Source organism: Equus quagga, chromosome 1 (genome assembly GCF_021613505.1).
Source record: "Equus quagga isolate Etosha38 chromosome 1, UCLA_HA_Equagga_1.0, whole genome shotgun sequence".
Classification (NCBI taxonomy): domain Eukaryota; kingdom Metazoa; phylum Chordata; class Mammalia; order Perissodactyla; family Equidae; genus Equus; species Equus quagga.
Window position 1 is genome coordinate 173,703,232 of NC_060267.1, and position 22,970 is coordinate 173,726,201.

Below are 22,970 nucleotides of genomic sequence, written 5' to 3' on the forward strand. Positions count from 1 at the left end.
GGCAGCACACCTGAGTCTCGGCTTAGAAGACCCTCTGCTCCCAGAGACGTCACATTGCCACCTGGAAAAGGGGCGTAAGCTTGAATGCCACTCTCCTACTGAGAGGCAAACCTTTAAGACTTGGAAAGCTCCATACAGAAAGGCTCCGGAAATGCCAGGAAACAAACCTTGGCCTGAAAGGCTCGCTGAATGATGGCTGGGATTGGCTTATGGGTCCAGTGTTTAAAACACACAATAATTTACCTCGAGTCCATGTCTTGGAGTTCACTGCTATTTCTTGTCTTTGTCCCGAGCCCTCTGAGTTGCCTTTTATCAGAGGACCCTTCCAGAAAGCCTGTCTCCAGGCCCAAGGGTTTAGCATTAAGGGAGAGGAATTCCAGGGGGCCCCAAGTGTTTCCTTAGTGGAGGGAGAAACATAAGCTCCAGAGTGGCCTCTGTTCCGCCCCGATGAGCATTTCCCTTCTCCCCCTGACATGCAGAAACATGAAGAACCAGGGCGAGGGGAAGATGAGACGGAGGACGAGGAGGAGGAGGAGGAAGTGGAGGAAGACCTAAGCTCCAGCAGCAGCGACTCCGACGACAGCGACGAGGAGGAGGAGGAAGGGCTGGGCAGGGGCAGACGTGGGCAGAGCGGAGCCAGGCAAGCCCAGCTGGAGTGGGACGACTCCACCCTCCACTACTAGTGCCCGGCTGTCTGCGCCCGCCCACCGGTCCCTTTTGTAAGCCCCACCCCGATGTATGCCCGAGTCTATCACACGTCGCCTCTGATTTCTATGACAGGTCTGGGCAGGCCTTCCCCAGCGTCCTGGAACCCGCCCTGTAAGCCTTGGGCACTCCCTGTGTCCCAGCTCTGGGGTGGTTTCAAGAAGCCCCATGTCATCATCAGTGGGGACTTCAGGGTGGACTTTGTCCTGTAGCCCCCACTTCACCAGCCCTGGGCTCACCCAGCACCCTGTCTGCCAAGCTGCAGAGTCCTGCCTTGGCTCTTCTCTGCAAGGGAGAAGGTCAGCCTTCGTGTCGCTTCCCTCCCCTGGGCCCCATGTTCCCAGTGCCCTGGATTCCAGCTCACTGTGCGTGCGCCTGACTCGGTCGTCTCTCTCTACACAGACCGGCAGGTTCTCCTTACCTGACTTCAGGTGGCTTCCTAAGGTGGGGCAGTCAGACTTCACACACCCGAGGTCTTAGTCCTTAATGCTTTAGAGGAAAGTCCTTGTTGAGGCAGAATTATTTACAAAAGGTTGACACGCACATATGCACGTGCGCGCGTGTGCACACGCTCTCCCCGGTCTGAAGAGCCTTTCCCTTTGTCCTTTCTGAGGCCACATAAGCTTAAATGAAAAGTCTGAAAGCAAGAATAGGTCCTTGGCCACAACAGGGCCTGGTCCCCAACCAAAGCTGTCTGAGAAGCTGCCTGCCTGGCAGCCACGGAGCCCCGCATGGCCGTCCTGCTGGGCACTGCCCCAGGTGACAGCTGTGACAAGCCTGCATCCAGGGATCAGAAGGAGCGCTGATGAGATGACACAGCTGGGCTTCATGGTGGCCACGGATCTGGGAGCCGGGGCTGGCTGGGCCCACCTAGGCCAGAAGGGGGCCCGAGGTTGACAAGACTCTCAGCACCTACTCTTATGGTCCCTTGTCCCCTATTTCACACTGTTTTGCCTCTTGAAAAAAACACATTCTTCTTGGATATATTAGAACAAGTGTGAACTGCGCCGCATCTAAAATGAAAGTTTGGAGATTTAACGGCTAGGAATTAGAGATAGATTTGCAATCATAACAGCTTCTTCTTTCTTCTTCTCATAAAAGGAGCAATGCTTTGGGTGGAGGGCAAATATATCCAAAAACCTCATTTCTTTCTTTCTTCTTTTTTTAATAAGGAAATCTTTTCTATCTCCATCCTAACATGGACACCTCGTGAAGAGAATTGTTGCTATAGTAACTGGTCTGTGATCTTTTGTGGCAAGAGAATAGCAGGAAGAATTAGGGCCGGGCCACGTAGGCCTTCCATGAGGCCTGGGGACATCTTTCCTCCTAATGTCTCGGGCTTTGTCCTCAGTATGTATGCTCTGTCCCCCTCCTCCCACCCTCCCATTCTACGCCCTGCATCATCGAAACAGAGAAAGAGTAAGAAAGGGGACGGCTGTCAGTGTCCTCTAGTCTGACCTCCACCCAGTAAGGATCCATAACAGGCCTTTGCAAGCTTCTGATTCGAGAAAACTACATTACGCAGCTTTTTCCATCACCAAAAGTGTCTTTGAGCCTCACAATAATTCTGATGTAGTTGGGACATCTGTTGTCAGACACGTTTTCATGAGGAGCAAACCGAGGTTCAGAGTTTCAGTGTCTTGCTCAGAGTTATTCAGAGATTTAGATAAGAAGCTGGACCCGCCACCCTGATTCTACTTCTGTTCATGCTTATGCAGCTAACAGGCCTTGTGAGGACCTACTATGTGCTAGGCATTCTATCAGCAGCTGTAGGAAGGGGATATAGCTGAATGATAAGCTCCTCCCCTCAGAGGACTGGACAGTTGCAGAGGAGAAACATACAGGCATAGAAATTATGCGAGAGACAGACGCAGAGGGAAGAGAAAAGTCACAGAAAGAAGAGGGACACGCTGGCAAACTCAACAGTGCTCTTATTTTTCCATTCTTAGGAAAAAACATTGACAGAAGTTTGGGGTTTTATATTCGTTGAATGGAAATAGACACGTCTGCGAATTCTCCCAACCAAATAGCTCTTTTCTTTCAGGTTCTGTCTGCACATCTACAAGGAGAAAGTCTGCAGGATCGGTTAGTCCTCACAATCCCCTTAGTTAAATAGAAAGAGATTCTTCAGTCGGGCATTTAGGAGCTAACAGAATTCTCCCAATATCACGGCGGTAAAATGAATACTTTTATTCGTTTAAAACCAGTTCTTTTTGAATTGGATTTTGACTTAAAATATTAAAGTCTGGTGTTTATGGGAGCACTTTGCCCTGCTCAGTCTTTCAGTTTGGTTGGAGCAGGGAAGGTGTTTCTCAGGCCCTCCAGCTGTCTCCGATGGCTCTGTCACTTATTCATGGTTGAGTAAGCTGTTTGGGGCGTGTGAAATCTTTATATACTTTTAGTTTTTTGTGTGGGGAGGGAGAAGGTGAAAGTGACACTTGGCTAGGGCAGCAGAGTTGAATCATTTCCAACTGGACTCTTGTCGAGAAACAATGGGGACACTGAGTCAGAGCACTTTCCATCAACTCCTGCTGTGAGGTCACGCTCTGCCTGCCAGTTCTGAAGACGAGGCGCTTGAAAGGATGCTGCTGGGTCAGTGGGCATCACCATGTTCCCAATGCCCAACTCGTCACCATGGGTGAGAACAAGAAAGGGTGGTTGTAGAAAAGTAGCAGAAGCTTCCGGGCATGTCCAGGTGAGTGGTGAGCAATGTAACCTGCCCTCCGCCAGAGATTCTGACCACAAGTGGAAAATGTCGTGAATCAGCCCAGCGTCTTGCAGGCTCCATATGCTGGCCTCCAGGAACCAAACCTCCCAGGTGACCCACACCCTCTGGGGCCTCTCGTCCAGACATCCACAGCAGCAGATGCAGGCTTGCACCCAGGAGGAACAGCTGAGTGGTTTGGCCACAGGCCAGACAGTTGCTTATCTTGCCAAGTGGATGACCAGATTCTGCTCTCTCGAGCTGGGAAACGGAGAGGCTGGCAGCTCTCAAGTGACTCTGGTTACAGGGCAGAGGAGAAGAGGAGGTTGAGATGGAAAAGGCCAGGACAGACTGAGTTGCCCAATGGAGTAAGGCAATCAGTGAGTTGGTCACCTGTCTTAAAGAATACTAAAATATATATTCTAGTAGGTTTAATCAAATGCTATAAATCTGACCAAGGACCGAATTCATCTAGATACCAAAAATGAAATGTCAGTGGGATCTCATTTCACTACCACTTTCTTGAATGGCTGACTCATCCTATCAAACAGAGTTGAGACCACCCATCCCTGCATGTTGCAAGGGCTGTACCTTGTGGATGTGACCCCTCCAGGGAGGGGGCTCCTGGTGGGAAGCAGTACCCTCCATGCCCATACAGAGAGCAGAGGTCCACAGACTCTCTGTAACAAGCCAGATAGTAAATACTTGAGGCTTTGTAGGCCTCTGTTGCCAGTATTCAACCCTGGCATTGTATCGTGAAACCTGCCGCAGACAATACGCAAATGAATGGATGGATACGGCTATGTTCCAACACACTTTATTTATGAACCCTAAAAATGTAGGCAATTTGAATTCATCTTATTTTTACATGTCATGAAATTCTATTACTCTTTTGATTTTTATTTGCAACCATTTAAAAATGGAAAAACCTTTCCGAGCCCACCGGCCATATAAAAACTAGCAACTGGCCCGCGTTGGTCCATGGGCCGTAGTTTGCACAGCCCACCATAAGTGCACGGAAAATACCCCTCCACTTGCCAAGGGAGAGCAAACTGCTGTCTCAGACCCTCCCTTCAACTATCCGGTGGTCTTTACCTCCAAAATGGACAACCAACAACTACACAGTCCTTAGTGAAGCTGTTTTAAAAAGCCCATGTTCCAGGGGCCAAATGAAAACAAAAACACTTATCACTTCCCGAATTGACTCAAAGGCAGGGAAGCATTCCTCAAGAGCTGCAAGCCCTGTGTCCAGGGACTGACCGAGTGCTGAATGCTGACCCCATTTGAGCTGAGAGCTAGCTCCCAGGCCCGGCGCCTTCTCCGCATGGTTCAGACTGCAGTGATTTCTGAGCAGCCATGCTCATTATCTCAACCGATTTCCATCTCAGCCGCGCTCATGCCACTGCTCTAAAAATGATCCTAAAGACTTGTGACTGTTTGAATCAACAGCAACATAATCAGTAGAAAGCCCGCCCCAGCACACTTCAAAATTAGCAGTCTTCTTGGCTCTGTGATTCAAAATGAGCAAGAAGAAGAAAAAGAGGACTTTTTCTTAACCATCCCCTCATTTAAATGAACCAAATCGCTTTTACAAAAAAGTGAGGGAATGGCCTGATTCTTTGAAAGAATTTCCCAGTGGAAAGTAGATGATTTTCAGGTAAGATAACTCTCAGACCTGTGGGGGACCCTCAGGCCCCGTGCAATGTGCTGTCCAGAGTACGGATGGTACAGGATTCTCCATCCGCATCAGACCTTTATCGAGGCTGACAAGCCAAAGCCCTTGGCACAATTTAATTTTCATGTACCCAGTTTCCGTTGTCCAGCTGTAGGCGAAGGAAATGCACAATGAGAGTTTTGAAGTCTACTCCAGCCCCTTCATTTCCCGTCTGTATTTGCTTTACTTTGTAAATTCATTCTAAACCTGCTTTATAGATCTTGCTCTGGTTTTCCCTCTGGCACCAACTGGAAGTGGGTGTTGGCTTTATAAGGGCTGTGGATTAGAAGCCAAACCTGACTCTATCCCAGGGAGACAAGAAGAGACGGAAGAAGTTACCTCCACCAGCACCCCGGAAAGCACTCCGACATCCCCGTCGCCATTGTGAACAGATGGGATTCTGTGTTGGCAGCTTTGTTCAAGATAATTCAGCAAATCGTCGCTGAGCGCCCATGGCGCACCAGGCCCTGTGCCAGGCACAGGGGAAGGAGGATGGAGGTGGCGTGGCCCTGCCCACGAGGGTCTCCTGGCTCCTGAGCTGTTGGGATGTTCTCTTTGCAGTGTTGGAGGCAATCTGAGAGCAGCCAGGACTCTTGTGGACAGAAGTGTGGAGTGGGGAGAGTTGGGTAAGCTGCTCTGGCAGTTATCCACCCTGAGTTGGACGGCAGGTGTAACTCTGGGAGCCCTGGCACACGTTGCTGAGACCAGCTGAGGAGCCCCCAGGGAACCAGGCAATGCTTCCCTGAATGTTTCTACTTCTCACCAGCCTGACTCAGTTCACCTATGGATGAAAGCTGGTCACCCTGCCCATCCGGCGGATATAACAGGGCTGACGGCTGAGACTCAGTGAAACAAGACCAAAGGAAGTTTTAAGTATGAACAGCAGGCAAGCAGACCTCAGAAGTAACCCAGGTAGAGGGGCTGGTGTGAGCCAAGGCCCCAAGGCATGAAAAGCCTGATGTGAGGGAGCACCTCTGAGGCCTGAAGTCAGAGCTGAAGAGGGAACAAGGGCCCGACTCTGGAGGACCTGCCAAGGCTTCACACAACACTGTGGAGCAGAGATTCTCAAGGTGCGTCTCTGAACCAGAGTCTGAGCATCACCTGGGAATGAGGGAGAAATGCAGATTCTCAGGCCCCACCCAGGTCTACTGAATCAGAAACTCTGGGCTGGGGCCCAGCCATCTGTGTTTTCAGGAGCTCTCTGATTCTGATGCACACTAAGGTTTGAGAACCACTGATGGAGAGGGTGAGGAGAATGACTTTCACTGGCATGGAGGAGATGACTATTAACGAGATGATTAATTACTGTGTAGTGATGCAGAGGGGACCCAAGCAGATGGCCCCACCTACCCTCCAGGCCCCTCCAGGCTCCACTCCCTACTCCCTGAAACAGTGGTTTCAGGGAACCCCACTTAGTCGCAATTCCACTCCTCCCCTCACACATGAGCTACTTCCTGCTGGCCTGGCCCCTTTCGTCCTGGAGAGAGACATGGCCCAGGAGAGGCTGTAGTGAGGCCTCCCATCTCTAGGGATGCTGCCTTCCAGGTTCCTGTAAACTGAGCAGCTTCCTCCAGGGCCATATTTGAGGGGGAAACAATTAAACCATGGCAATGACCCTGCATCACCAGAACTGTTCTGCACACAGCGCCTCTACTGGCGGAGCCGTCCAGGGCCCAGCAGAGAGTGGAGCTGGGTCACGGCCAGGTCACTGCAGACCACTCCATTTGTAATGGGACTGGGGCATGCAGCATCACAATCCGACACTAAATTGGATGGGAAATGAATGGCTTTTCTTGGAAGGGCAGTAACTCATTCTGGATGTTACTAAAAGTGAAAAACTAAAACCAAAACAAACCTGCAGCCTCTCTACAGACTGAATCTGTCTTGGTCCTCGAATTTCTAAGACCTGCAGAGGTCCCAGTCTCCACCAATGCCCTTTTCCCCCCTACCAGATGCCTGAGGTCCACCAACTATTGATTTAGTTTTTTGATTTATGGCTTAAACTCTGTGACGGTCCACAAACCTTTGGGAGAAGCTAGTTGGCGCTCTCTCGGTTATTTACATCTAACTGTGGTGCAGTATCTGTCCACGTATAAGGATTTCTGAGACTGGGAGTCAGAGGGCCCGGGCACTGGGCGTTGGGGTGGAAGGATGGAGGAGGAATGGGCTGGGAAGGACCCAGCCTCGGAGAGCTAGCACTGCTGTGTAGTTCCTGAGAATCCCAATTCTCCAGCTCAGAGACACATTCCTGGTCCTCTCAGCAGTCTCCTCACTGAGTAGCCCCTAATGCCCTAGAGGACATTTCATTCCTCCCGCCCAGCTTAGAAAGGTTTTCTGATGAAATACCCAAGCATCTCCTGAAGCCACAGAGACCACATGGAGAATAACTCCTCTCTAATGGATTAGAATATGCTAACAAGAACAAAGAGGGCTTGCGGGGTGTTTGTGGTGAGAGAGCATGGGGAAACCAGATGGCCCTGAGCGCAGAAGACAAAGGGTCTCTTCCTGTCACTTAGATCCAGAAGAGGTTGTCTGTACAGCCTGGCCTCTCTTTTGAATTCCCTGACGAAATGTTGCTCTCCCAAGACTTTAAGGCAATTTTGTGTGTTTCCCAGAGGTTGGTCCCTTATTACAAAGCCTCCTGTAGGACAAAAGGACATGGAACAGGATGGCAGGAAGTGTGTGGAGAGGCCTTTGGTGGTTCTGGAAGCAGGGATGGATTCTGTTCTCGTTGACAGACTTGGACCTCTGTCTGGTCAAGCCAGATAGGAAGACATTATGGACTGAGGGTCAGGAGCGCAGATGCAGCCACACAGGTGGAGTGAGTGAGTCGTGAGGGGTTTCATTGGGAAGGCTGGGCAGAGATGAGACACACAGTATGTCAGTGGGCAGGTCACACCAGCCATTTACACTCGTCAGAAACAGTCGAGAGACCTGAGTCCCAACACCAGCTATTTCCTCCCATTCTGAGGAGCAGAGAGGGGCTGGTGCCTCTGGACCACGGAGGTGACACATCTCCAGAGTCAGGGTCCCACTCCAAGAGAACTTTCAGTCGAATGAAATGGAACCCAGTCCTCACTGCCCAGGCGCCTGATGGGGCACCAGACCAGGACCCTGAAAGACAGAGTTGCGTGGGGCCAGGATGGATCCTCGACTCTTGCCTTCTCTGCTGTCACAGGTGCCCTCCTCAAAGCAGGAAGAGGAACTTATCTCTCCTGGCACCCTGGTGTCCAGAGTAGCCCCTGGCCCACAGCATGTGCTCAATAAACGGTGAATTCAGTGGAATACCAGAGACCACTTGACCTCAGTGAACGGACTGGGTTTGAAAAATTAAGATGCTCCAGTGGAGAAAGATTCCTCCATTTTTCTTTTAGTGTTTAAGCCAGGGTCCTTCATAAAGTCAGATCGAGGAGGCGTGGAAGTGCAGTGGAGGGAGGATGACATTCCTGCTTCCCAAATGGAGAGAGAACGGGAATGGGGCTGTTTGGAGAGTGATCCCTTCCCAGCTATAACAGTAAAAGGAGCCCCTAAGCAGAGAACAGGGGCAGGTGGGCCTTGACAAGCCCACTTGCTGCACCCTGTAGGTCGTGGCAGCGTCCCAGCTGAGGAGAGAAAGCCCTCGTCTATTAATGACCCAGCCCTGTGCTGCGCTCCAGTCCCTTTTATCAGACTCACTGCAGAGGAGATTCATCAAGATGAAGCTCAGTTCCCAACAGACTAATGAAAAGAGAGCAACAAACGTGAGAAGAGCCCAAATGCAGACAGTGTGTATTAATCACAGGCAATAGAAACATGTCGGCTTTAATGTCAGTCTGCTTTTATCTTGAAATGAAAATGCATCTCTGCTGCCCAGACCCTTTATTCTGAGCAATTCAGAACAGAAGTGGGACACACACACAAATATTGAGGGTTCTTTTCCCAGCAGAAAGAGCTATCAGAGAAATGAGCCCACAGGTTGTGTCTATTTGCAGAAGCAAAGAATTCACCACAAGTCTCAGCTACAGACTCCAGCCACTGTGTGGAAAAGGGAGGGGGAGGGATGGGGAGGCAGCTGCCCTTGGCAAGGGTTCATTAGGGCATCTGGGACGAGGGGCTCTGCTTGTGCCTGTGGGTCACAAACATTAATGTCACGTGCACCATCCACTCCTGGAGACGAAAGTACATCCATCGTGGTCAACATGGAGCACCCACCCCCCGGCTCCCTTATTTGGCTGCAAAGGAACTGCTGATGAGCAGGATTCAAGAGAGGTCATGTTCATCTTCACTAGTAAACTTCAAGTGATGGAGACGGCAACAGCTTTTTGCAGGTCAGGAAGTTAGCCTTGATACCCACGACTCATCACTCAAAAAAGCAGGAGAAGAGAGATTGAGGGGAACAGGTGAGGCTGGGTGGGAGCGACAGCAGCAGGAACCCCTCACCCAGGAGGCCAGGGCTCTGCTATGTCTTGAAAGCTGTACCCAAGTTTCAGCAAACTATGGGTAAGTCTGGCCGGGTGACCGCAGAGGCAGTCAGGGCAATTGCTTCCAAAGTCAGAGCTGATTGAAGGTGATTTCAGTTCTTAATTGAACTAGTCGTGACGGATCACTCCACTTGATGCCTCCAGCCTGACCGCAGTAGCTTCTAACAATGGCTGTTGCTGCCCTGAGCTGGACAGGCTGGGAAGGAGATTGAAGAAAACTAGTTGGTGAGTTCAGAACAGAAATTGCATGTAGAAGTTGGTTGTTTTCAAAGAAATCTGTAGGTATTAGAGTTTGATGTGTTACATTATTGGAATGGACATTATCATGTCGATAAGGTAAGATTCAGAATGACTTGGTGGGGCATTAGTTTAGAAAATTAGTTAACATATTAAATATAAATTATCAGAGACAAGTAGGCTAAGGACAGCTAAATATATGTGTCATATGCATATACACATCTATAATACAGAAATAAGTAAGATATAGAATGAAGATGTTGATGGTCCCAACACATTTTAAATTCTTGAGAAGCATTGGTTTGAATGTTACACTTTTTCTTGTTGTTGTTGTTTACTTTGAGCTCTCAAAGCTCTGGAAACAGTGCCTGGCACATAGTAGGAGTTTGGTAAGCATTTGGAAATTGAAGGTCCAGCTTGTCACTACGCAGTAGACACTTACCACTATCACTAGACCCCAAATTAAAGGAGCCACAGAGAAGCAGGTCTGCCATACACCCCCCGGGTCATCAATACCTGGCTGAGGAGAAGCCTCGGGGAACTCACAGATTCAGAGCAACGTTCAGGCAGCTGCAGGCGCTGGGTCTTGCTGTCTGGTAGCAAGCAGTGGTGGGATGTTTGACATAGTAGGTCTGAACCCCTTGGACCAGATCTGCATATCACTCAACAAGCTATTTCTCTGGGGAGTGGGGTGGGGCTCCCTTCCTATTGCCTCTGTCATTTCCTAAACACTTGGTGGAGTGCTGTTGAATTTTGCCAACTTCAGGCACGATTCTGGAACTAAAAGTAAAGGTTCTGGGGGCTCAGCCAGTCTAAAAGGTCTAGTGATTTCTTCTCCCAGCCCTTCCCTTCTGCCATATCTGAGATGCCACCACCACTTAGGAGCCTTAGATGGCCATTTATGCCCAGCCGCCCAGCCACAGTGTGTATGGGAAAGGTCTGAGATGGAGGTGAGCCTTCTCTCCTCGGAGCCTCTGAGGTGTTGACACAGTAGAGAGAGGAACGACCAGCAGCGTCATTTTACAGAATCGCCTTCAATCGCTGTTCCTGTCTGGGTGGTTAAGGCCAGTCTAGCCAGAGCGTCTCCCACGGTGACCAGCTGCACCTCCGGGGGTGGCAGTGTGTACCTGACACACTTCTGAGCTCTTCCAGCTGCCTCAAAGAGTGAATCCTTTTATTCTAGAAAATTCATTTATTTGCTAAATATGCTATTGTGTGTGTATGAGCGCGATACAATGCGAACTTCGGACTATCTCGTTAGAAAGACTGTATGCATTTATAGATCATCGAACCTAATTTCAGGAGAGCACATTGTCATCTTGCTCAGTGAATGAAGTTGCCGGGTCGCAGATCAGAGAAAATGCCCTTCCCCGCCCCCACGCCCTCTCTGAGCACCCCTCCCCTGCCTCACTGAGCTGTCTTGTACTCCAGGCTCACAGAGAGAGGGGCGCTGAGAACCTGTCTGTACATAACGATGTAGGAAGAAACAAGAACCGTCACGGGTTCTGTTGGGCTTCTTCCTAAGACTGTGATCTTACCCATGTTTGAATCACAAACTTTAAATTTCTAACAATTAAGATTCTTGCAGTTTCCGAGTAATTTGTTAAATGCCTATTCAACACAGACAGATATTTATTTTCAGCCTTGGCTTGTAAATGCCTACAAACTGATTCATGTTGGTGGTCATTATGACACTTTCTGTGAATTGGTGAATAAATATGATTTTAGAATTTCACAGTAAAGATGACCTCTGAGAGTTTTCATTCTTCAGACTAGTTGATGAGGTGGGACACCGACAATCGCTCTGGCTGGGTCAACATTCTCTGGGGCTCTGTTCTAAATCCACGCTTGGGGAAGATAGGGGTGTGGGATGTGAGGGATGGTGACATGGCAAATTGATGCCTATCAGGCCTCCGTCAGGGCACCCTGTCATACCCAGAGCTGACCTCGGCTGCACGTTGCTGGAGACCAGTACAAAGACAATCCTCATGTATATGTTGAACAGCTACAAAGGGCTGGAGCTCTTTGTGCATAATCTTAATTGATCCCTGGAGTAGGTAGTTCTTACTACAGAAGATGAGACCCAGAGGAGGCAGGGGCGTTGCGGAGGGCCGGTGGGCCCGGGCACAGCTCTGTCTCTCTCAGCCTGTTCCTTCCTGCTCCTCCAAGCTGACCTTCCCTTACCCAGGTGCCACCCAGGGCCACCATGCCCTCGGAGTCCACTGAAGATGGCTCCCCTCCCCACCCAAAGCCGGTGGAGATCCAGAGCACTTCCCCAGGATTCTGTGAGTTGCAGTTACAGCTGCCTCTCCCTCCTGTTTCATATTGGCCCAGCCCAGGGGTTAAGCCTTACCCTTTCCTTCCAGAGGGAAGGAGGGAAAATTCACGCAAAGTTTTCTTGGAAGTGTTGGGGTCATGGAGAGGAGTCACATTGCACATGACACAGCAAACATCGCATATCACAATAGGCATCACCACGTTGTAAACTCCTTCTGGCTACCCTCCCCAAGCCATGTGCCATCTGCCAGCCATCTCCAACCTGCCCTCTCCTGCCCCTGCTCGCAGCTATCCCTACCCTTCTCAGAAGTAAAAATCGACTTCTTTTCTTTTTCTCTTTGAAGAGAAGCTTCGTCACCTTTTCTTCATACTCTGGTCTCCTGCCACAAACCCTGCCCATCCTTGTAGCTCAAGCAGTTTATCACCATCTTCCCGCAAATACAGATTGTTAACACCCTAAGAGGAGTTCTTCTGTCTGGTGGTAAGACAGCCTGTTGATCATGTTGAACTATATTTTTTCTATTACATCTCAGAGAGTCCACAGGGAGGCTAAGAAGGCTTTGTTTAATTGGGGGTGCTTGCATCTTCACCTTGGTAATTACACACACACACACACACACACACACACACACACGCTCATCCTTGGGCCTCCCTGACAGTTCTCACGACTCCCTTATTCTCAAAATCATCCAGACCCACATTCTTGCTGTCTGATAAGTAGATTCTTCATTTTCTTTCTGAGCTTATTCCCTCTCGTCCCCTTCAGAAGCATCCGCTCGTCCCTCTGCCCCCACAGCGGCTGCTCCCGGATTCTGTCCCTCTCAGACTCCGTGCCTGCCACGACACTGAATCTCTGCTGGGAGCTGCCCTCCCCGGCTGACAGGCCACAGAAACTCCTCAGAACTCACCCTTTCCATACAAGGCCCTGGAGCTTGAGGGTTTCCCCAGTCCCTCGCGGCAAACGAGCTGTATTCTTTACCCTGAAAAGGGCCTGGTTTATCAGGTTTGAATATAGGGCTTCATCTCAGGTTAACCTGACAGAGGGTCCATGGCAAAAGCTTACAAACACCAACAAAAACAAACTTATAAATTGCTAAACCATGGAGAAAAGTCCTGGGGAGAAATTCCATCTCAATCATGCCTGAGTTCCCGCTCTAGCAGAGATCCTGGGATAGAAAGCAGCCAGAGAGAATTTATGAAACTGAGCTGAATTGAGCCTCCAATGCAAAGTCCTCAGTGACCTTCCTCTTTCATCCTCCTATCACCTGACTGCCCAGCATGAGTCCTGGGTCTTAGTATTTCCAAAGCACACGGTGAGCGTTCCCATCTCCATGCTGTTACTCCTCCTGGTCCTGCTACCTGGAATGCCATCCCTCCTCCCATATTTTAGGCCACGGAAATCTTATCCCTAACAGGAGGTCCCACTTCTAAGCTCCAGGGCTATTGATCAGTGATGCCATCCTGATCTCCCCAGTGGAATGTGATCCTACCGTCCTCTGCACCCCCAGAGCATGTCCTGCCTTATTGTCAAGTGCCCCTCGTGGAGGGTTGGGGAACTGGGCACAGGACATGCTGTTCTAAGCCAAACTCAAATGCCTGCAGAGGTAAGGCAGGAAGTGTAAGTGAGCACAGCTACCTGGAGGGGGCCTGAGGAGAAAAGAAAAATGCACACCAAGCCCAGAGGGGTCGCCGCTCCTCAGCTCCTGTGGACGTCTCAATGCACGGATGGTCGCCCGTTATTGCCGGGTCTTCTGATTTCCTCTTTCAGGAGAGTCAGAAACACAGGTTTTCATGCGAAATCTACCAGATTTTAAATTTTGGCAACTAATTCACGTTTCAGCAAATGGCATGTGGACCAAGTGAACTGGATCGGCAGGCTAATTCAGCACACAGGTGACCAGTTTGCAACCTCTGTTCGAGGCTGTGTTAGAGTGGAGCAGGTGTCTGACTAATCAGAAAAACAGAATCGTCACAACACTCTCAATTCAGCGTATTCGGTCCTGTGGGTGATGGCTGCTCACCAATGCCACTGCAAGGGTGGCAGAAGGAACAGATAGGGAAGCAATCTCAGCCGTGTGGGTATTCAAAGGCAGGACCACGGTGAAGAGGTCTCCGGGCAGTGGTGTGCTGGTAAACGGCTAACAAGCAGCTTTGGGGGTAGGGGGGTCTAATTTGTAGCATTCACTGATTCCTATGAAGTAAATACTCCCACCATGGCTGATTTTAAGCTACCAACGTGATGTCACTGAACTCAGAGTTGGGAAGATGCTGACAATTGGCTTTTTGGAGCCAGCTCCAGCCCATCACTGTTCACAGGTGAGGTATCCAGAAAACCCAGACGCACCTCTCCCCATGAACTAAAGGACTGACCTAGCGTTGGGAAAACTCCATGTTCCTCATCAAAACTTCTTTACACCACCAGCAATGAAACACTGCCACTCTCATTTATGGCTATAATCTCTGTTAATTGCCAGATGACTTGAGTAGGGCTGCTGGTTACATTAATCTCTTCTTAGGCATTGAAGACGGAGTGTGGGTGGGGGAGGAAGCAGAATGACGAGACAGTGTTCCAGAAGACAGAGGCAGCCTGCACAGAGAGGACAAGAAACTAGCCAGGTTATCGCTCCTCTGTCGTAAACCTCCATCAGACTGTAGCCCCTGGCTTTTCGAGACTGAGAAATGAGACACAGCCAGGGGACACGCAGGAGGGGAGGAGAGATGAAATGAGGGCACTCGGATGAAAGTGGAGTTGGCTGTACCAGGTCTCCACCTAAGAGGGCAGAGACTTTTCAAAAGGGGCCTGACCTCCAGCGCTCCTTTTTGCTCTTTTTGGAATCTTTAATGAATTTTAAAGTCTTCTCTAGAACCAGCATTGCCTTTCCTGAGGCCAAACTTGAATTGCGGGCAGCTTGGTGGAGGGTCCGGTCACCCCAGAAGCTGCTTGCGTTCATCAGGATTCAAAAGGATACGTAGCTTTTGGCTCCTGTTACCCAACAGCGAGAAGAGCTGCGGTGGGGCTGGGCCTCGCTGATGACTGGAAACGTATGGCTTGCTAACGTGATTAGTATATATTATATATATAATTATTAGGGCTTGCTGAGGTTATTAATATATGTTATATATAATTACATACTTACATTTTTATATACTCATATAAAATTATGTATGTTATATAATATAAATTAGTATATTGTATATATATGTTGTGTTGTATATGTATATTATAATAAGTTATAATATATATGTTATTGTATATAATTATACACTTTTATAATTTTATATAATCCGTATTAATAAACTTAGCAAGCCCTGATATATATTCTATATCAATATATATGTAATACAATTATATATTATGTACATAGTTATTTAATTATGTTTTATAATTAAATTACATAATTATAGTTAGACATTATGAAGTATATAATTATATATTGTATACTATTAATACATGAGTATCAATATCACTATTATGTCTATTTTATTAAGCACTAGCTGGGTGTCCTTCACGGCACGGCTGCCCCTTCTTGCATGCTGGCAGATTCTCTCACCAATTTTCATAACTAGGGAGGATCTGTGGCTGCTGGCAGCTCCCAGGCTCCCATCTACGCTGCCACACCTTCAGAGAAGAAGGGACTCAGTTTCCTTAGAAGCAGCTCCAAATCTTGGATAAGCACTGTTTTGGCCCATTTTGTGTCATGTATGGCCCCTGTGGCTGTGGGTGGGGCTGCGGTCCATATTTGACAGCCCTCTGCTCCCAGGAGCACATAACTGGGAGACGGAAGGAGCGTTCCTCAAAGAAGACACAGAGAACTCTCACCAGAAGAGGGGAGGAGCTGGCAGACGCAGCAAAGAACTTTGCATTAACTGCTTCCATTTGAGAATTTCTGAACCTGGATTTCCCCCTGTGTGCTGCACAGAATATTTGGCCCATAGATGTTCCTTAATAGATACTACTAGAAAAAAACTTCCTGATAAAGTTCTGTTCCTGAAAAGAATGGATTAAACAGATTTCTTTCACTCCAGAAATTTCCAGAATGAGCATTGGGAATCCTCTAGAAGAGAATATAGGAGTGTTTCTCAAACCAATCTGACTATGGAATCCTTTACCTCATAAAGCATCCTCGGGACTGGCATTCACTTTGGGAAATGTTGCCTGTAGGCTCAGATAAGGGTGTGGAGCCAAGGCCTGGGTTCTTCCCTTTGTTAGTGCCTCATCCAGGGGAACTGTCCTGAACCAAGCATTTAATTTCACGCTGGGTATGACACCTCTGAGACCCTGCTCCATTTCCCTCAGGTCTATCTGCTCCAACAGCCCACTTAATAGTATACTTAAATGTCTAAACTTCTAAACTGTTTAAACTTCTTAAACTTCTTGCACACGAAGGCAAGATCTCAGATTCAATCAGCCCTCTTCCAAGGCCAACAAAAGTCACGGCGCCCAAGCATGTGGAGATTGCCGCCAACAGAGGGCACCAGAGCATGGGTGTGATGGCAGCAGCAACAGGCGCTGGCCAGCAGAGCAGAGACGCGGATGGACTGGAACCAGCTGGTGTCAGGTACATCAGGCTACTCAGCTGCTGAAGGGAGATAGAGAAGATTAACAACCCAACGCTGTCTTTGAAGGCCCAGTACTATGAACGGCACATGGCGTCCCTGGGAAATGCCTTCTCTTCCTCTCCACTGGTTGTTCATTGTGTTAGCAACCTGGCTTAACACTCACTCTGGGTCAGTCCCACCAATCTGTGACCAGAACATGTTAGCAAAGTAAACCACGGGACAAAGAGCCAAAGAGCCTCTCTGAGTCTTCTTAGTGATCTTAAAATAAAGCTGAATGAATTAAGGCTTAGGAATGCTTTCCGTTGTAACGAATGTTGTCACGGGAATCATTATTAATACACATACTTTATTAAACAATAACTAGGTGCCCGGAACTGTGCTGTGCATTATGTATTTTAACCTCACAAAAATTGTATTACATTTATATCTCCATTTTCAAATGAGAAAATACAGCACAAAGCGGCTAAGTGTATAATCCAAAGGCTACTTGATGCCAAAGTTCAGGGTCGCCCAGGCGCAAGCTGGTGCTTTTAACCAGTTTTAACCATATATCCACCAAGACAGCCTGCTTTGGGCCAGTCCAAAGCAAGTGTCTATATTCTGTGAGTCCCAGCATTGCCGTAACTATAGAGCTACTTGGAAACCTTGAACAGGGCAAGCTCTGGGTGCTAACACACATTGGTCACGTTGCAGAGACTTCCATTTGTGCCTACGGACTTCACCAGTACCCTCGCTGGGCACAGGCCCCACAGCCTTGGCTCCCAGGATCCATGATCACAGCCCTCTGACCTTGCTCAGGGCCTCAGCCCAGTTCTCTCTTCCCTAAACAGCAGGAAGGGAGCCCGGAAGCCCTCTGTGAATTGGCCTTGACCTTCCTTCCTCAAGGCCATATAGTCAATCATTTTTCTTGTTGTATGCTTCACTTTATCTGCCTTCATCCTTCTAATTAGCACCAACATTTACAGTCACTCATTAATTGCAGAATCATGTCATGAGTGCCTACTGTTTTCTTGGGAGTCAAATAAACACCACACACACGTGCACAAACATACATATACCAGCAAATGCATCTATGCACATACACACATAGCTACGGCCTTCTCTTTTCATGATACCTTCATAGAACCACTTACTGGTCATGGCACCACTGTTGTGTGACATCTCCCTGAGCCTTCATCTCTCATTCATAAAATGGTGCTAACGATACCTTTCTTAAAGGACTCTCATGCTAATTAAATGAGATAACTTCCATCAAGTGTCTGCCACAATGTCCAGCCCTTTGGGCATTCACTAAATAATTACTGCCACCACAACTATAACCACTGCTATTCTGACATCCCCTAGTAACAGTCAGTGCAGGTCACACCCTCATTCATTCAGTCCTTCCTCCATCCACTCACTCATTCACTCATTCATTCATTCAGTGGTTCTGGGGTCTGGCATGGACAATACTCTCCATGGGTGGACTCCTCTTTTCTCCTCAATGTAGAAATTTTCAGAAAAAGGGGAAATAGAAAGAGCAGGGAGATGTACAAAGATTTGCTGAGCATGTACTTTGGACCAGGGATTTCACCGTATTTTCTAATTTAATCCTCCCAGCAACCCCCTGTGGAAAGTAACTTCATCCCCATTTTATAAAGGAAGGAACCGGGTTCCAGAGAGATTAGGTCTCTCGTCAAGGTCACACAGCTGGTGAGCGGCAGAGCCCAGATTCCCTCTCAGATGTGGTATTCCAAATATCGTGCTGGTGCAGCTGAGCCAGTGTCTGCCCACACTGCAAGGGAATGACCCGCCCACAGGAGGGAAATGTTGCCTTTGAAAAAGCAGAGTGTGCAGGTGCCAGAGCCCACTAATGAACACAGTTTTCCCTTTTAGCACCCAGGGCTACAAATAATCCCAAAGCACGCCCCAGACGGGAGCTGAGAAGTCCTGGTTAGACAACCACAGTTCCAAAGATAAACTGAGTGTTGATAAAATGAATGTTAAAAAATGTAAACCAGAGAGAATCGAAAAACCAGCAGGAGAGCAAACTATGCAGAAACAAGGACAAATATGTATCCTCTCCCAGAGCAGTGACAGCAGAAAGCTGTCCCCAAGGTCTCTGTTGACCTCTGTGTCCTGGAATCTATGATGATCTGGAGACACAAAGCAATTTGGAGTCTTCATTCATTCATTTGTCCATTCGTTGCCCAAAGATGTTCCACAGCTCCTTGCTCAGTGCCTCCTGGGAGCCATGCACTGTACTGGGCACCAGGGACACCAGCAGCACCAGCTGCCCACCCTCACTGAATGTGCAGAAATTATTATTAAATAAATGTGCAATTGTACTTACAGGCGCTGCACAGGAGGCACCTCTGGAGCTATGAGCATCTCCAATAGGGCGAACTGCCGTAATCAAGAAGGCCAAAGTCTCCCTAAAGAAGCAGTGATTAAGCTGAGAGAAGAAGGAGAAAGGGGAAGTGTTTTAGTCAAGGGTCTTAGCTGCAAACAAGAAAGTCACCTCTAGCTGGTTGAGGGCAGCGGGTATTTATAAACAGAATCGTTGGACAGACGAGAGAATCTGAGCTGCTAGAGACGCCCCCCAGCAGTGCCTCCCCAGCAGAAATGAACCAAGGCGCGAGGACAGATATGGGTCCACGTCTGCAAGCATCCCCACTCTGCGTTCTTCTCTCCATTTCCTCCCCTAAGACTTTCGCTCCAGAACTCTCCTGTGAGTCCACCTCCCAAAGTGCCGTGTCTCACCTGGGATGAGCCACCTGATGGAGAATCAGTGAGTGCAGAGAACAGGCACGGGGATATTTCCAAATGGGCTCAGACTTTCTCAGTCCAGATTATACTACTTCCCTGCTCAAAATCCACCAAGAGTTCTCCATGATCTCAGGAGAAAGTGGAACTCAGTGCACAGCTCGTGATACAGTTAATGAGCCGGCCACGACCTCCTTATGACAGCCATGCGTTGACCACTCCTCCCTGAGCAGAGTTCTGCGTTCCAGGGCCCATCCACGTGTCTGTCAGACTTGACTAAGCACAGGGTAAGGCTGCTGGAAAGTGAGAACTGATCCCACAGAGTGGGCTGCTGTCTGAAAAATGCAGCTATTTATCTGCAGCGCTGCTGACGGGCAGCTACAAGCCCTCTTGGACAAGATATGTTCAAAAAATCGAAAAAGTGCATAGTGTATTTTCCTTCTGTTCATGAATGATAAAATAAAATTTTTACTTTATAAAAATATGTCAACTCTGTCACTTGGCCAGAGGGCCTTTTGAATAAAAAGGCCCTCTGGGGCACTCTATCTCTTGACAGTAGCCAGAAGGTTATCATGAAATCCTGGTTCCAACAGATTTTGACCCAAACACAACTTGAAGCAAGCTTCTTTCACCTTCTAAGGTGTCTCCAACGTAGACTGGGTCTGCCACAGGGGCAGTGAGACAGACCCCTCTCCACAGGAAACTCTGAAGTGCTTTCAGAGATGGGCAACCTGTGTGTGTGTGCCCAGCCTGCCAGCACCGGTTTGCTGCCAGATTCCTCAGCTGTTCATATAAGAGGAAATATGATGTCTAACTTCACGGAAAAAGGTGGCATCAATGAGCTGCATTGAAGAATAGCCGTTTCCAGCTGAGAACATGAATTTAAGGTAACGATTTCAGAACTGTGTGCTGGCTGGGATGGGACCCCTGAATTTTCCTGGGGGCTGGGGAACACGCTCACCCTGCACGGTCAGCCCATCTGGAAGTCTGCCTGAGCTTCCACAGTAAGGACCCTGGGGAGATTTGATCTGTATGCAGCGAAAATCTTAACCCAAGACAAATGGATTTGAACCGATTCTTCCTCTGACATAAACTTCCCCCTGGGGAAAGCTAAGGCACACCAGCCTGAGGGTGCTTCTCTCCGGTGTGGGAGGTGACGTGGGAAGGGAGAGTCTGAGGATGTGCCCTCCCAGGATAATGGCTCAGGTTACGTGCACATCGTAGGCATTACACAGTCTGGGGTCTTCCGTTTTAGACAAAATCCTACACCTTAAAAACATCCTCAAAATCACAGAACCCAGGGCTCCCAGGACTCGTATTTTGACTAATACACCAGAGAGAGAGGAGAGAGGGAGACAAGGGCGGGCGGGAGGGAGGAAGAGCTGAGAAAGCTAGCCCTGTCACCTCCTTCAGCTCCTTCACAGATTCAGGTGACTAGAAAATGAGAGTTCTCACCCAGAAATGATACGAAAGATTATAAATCTGTAAATTTAGATGTAAAAGATAAATAGTAGGCACAAAGAAGGCAGTGAGCATTTAAAAAAAAAATCAGCTACTCCAAAGAAATCTTCAGTTACAAACTAACCAGACAACTATTATATAATCAGTGATCATTTCTTCAAAAATATTTCATTATAAACATAGTGTGTGTGTGAGAGAGAGAGAAATAAAGAGCAAGAGAGAGACAGAGAATGATTAGTTAACACTTGAAGTATTCTGAACAGGAATGCACACTCCAGAGAGGGTTGCTGAAACTCCTTAGATACCATTATTAAAACCTGTATAGGAGGCTTGTTTACCAGCTAAAAAGAGATCAGAAGTATTTTTTCAGAACCCACTAGAAAAACGGACAAAGAATATGAACAGACAATTCACAGAAGGGGAAGCTGAAGGGGCTAAAAGGCATTTCAAGATATTCTCAAATCCATTAGCAATGACAGAAATGCAAATTTAAAGAAAAATCAGACAGCACAGACCCATCAGGTTGCCAAAATCAGAGAGACAGAGAGCGTCAAAAGTGGGCGAGGGGAGCCGGCTCCGGGGCCGAGTGGTTAAGTTCACGCGCTCTGCTGCGGCGGCCCAGGGTTCGGATCCTGGGTGCGGACATGGCACCGCTCATCAGGCCACGTTGAGGCGGCGTCCCACATCCCACAACCAGAAGGACCTGCAACTAAGATATACAACTGTGTACAGGGGGTGTTGGGGAGATAAAGCAGAAAAAAAAAAAATATTGGCAACAGTTGTTAGCCCAGGTGCCAATCTTTAAAAAAAAAATAAAAAGTGGGCGAGGCCTAGAAACCCTTGTGCACCACCGGTGGGCACACAGGCAGAGGCAGCCACTCTGGAAACCAGCCAGCACCATTGCCAGGGACCCGGAATTCCATTCTCACAATCCCCAGAGAAGCTGGTTCAGATCCACCTGGTAAGTGGGGATGTTTGTTACACATCATTTGTGGTACCAGGGAGTTGAGGCCATCTGAAGACACGGATAAGTAAATGTAGTGGGATGTGAAGCGGCAATGAGAAATAACAGACTGTCTTACATGTAGAGTAGCAGAGAGTATAGTGCGCTCCCCAGCCTCTGTCAGAACAGAAGCATTCATTCCTCCAGCCCCTGGAATGGTTGGCCACTGATGCTCTTATCGGCATCACTCTACAAAAATTGCTCTCAGCCAAAGCAAATCCCTCACCCCCATCACACTTCCAGGGCAGCCCACATCCAATAATGGGTTGATGTCTTAGGGCCAGGCCCCTTGCCTTAAGCCAGGGCAACTTCGTCCAGGCCATCCCAGCTCCAGAGTTCCCATGAGGTCCCCATGATCTACATCAGATCACTTCCTCCCTCTGCCCAGTCCTGCTTCCCTCCCTCCCTGTCTCACAGGGGTTGATCCTGAAACACAGAACATTCTCAGTAAAATTCCTTCACGCAAATCTCTATCTCAGAGTCTGTTCCCTAGGAAGCTCAGCATAACACATGCAGTAACATGGGAGATCATGTAAGAATAGTGGTAGGGAAGACAAAATTAAGTAACAATTAAGAAACCGAGTGAGATCTCTAACCCAATAGAGTCAATATAAACTAACAATAGGTGCACACGAAACTCTACATGTTCTCAAGAACACATGCAGATGAAAGAACATACACTGACACATTAGACAGGCCGCCTATGTCGGGGAGGAGGGAACAGGAGTGGGAATGGGGCCAGGAACAGAGACCAGTGATGGCAGCACGACGTGCGCTGAAGGGTTCATTAAGTCAACCCTTTCTCACCTGAGGTCCAATTAGTACTTCTACTGCTTTTAGTATTGTTAGTATTATTATTATTGCTATGAAATAATTTGGATTGGTGAAATGAAGGGTGGGTCAGGATATGTGGTTGGCTGCAGAGATGGCTTGGGTCTCCACGGCCCTTGTGTTAACAACAGGTAAGAAAGCAAACTCAACAGCCCACTTCCTTCAGAGCGGCAGTGAGGTCCGGAGCTCCGCAGGCCCTGAGAGCCCCACTTTCTGGAGCATTCCTTCCGGCCACCCAGCTTATGGCTGGCTGTCCTGCCAGCAGAATCTTGA

General features: G+C 48.5%; 1 protein-coding gene across 1 annotated transcript in view; it reads left to right on the top strand.

Annotated features, from left to right (window-relative positions):
* The window catches only part of CLSTN2 (calsyntenin 2), a 553,438-nt gene extending 551,589 nt beyond the window's left edge, over positions 1–1,849 (top strand). Inside the window, exon 17 of the mRNA XM_046671513.1 lies at positions 480–1,849. Coding sequence (XP_046527469.1) covers positions 480–683 — 204 coding nt within the window. The 3' untranslated portion in view covers positions 684–1,849. The remainder of the gene's footprint in view (positions 1–479) is intronic.
* Positions 1,850–22,970: the final 21,121 nt, after the last annotated feature.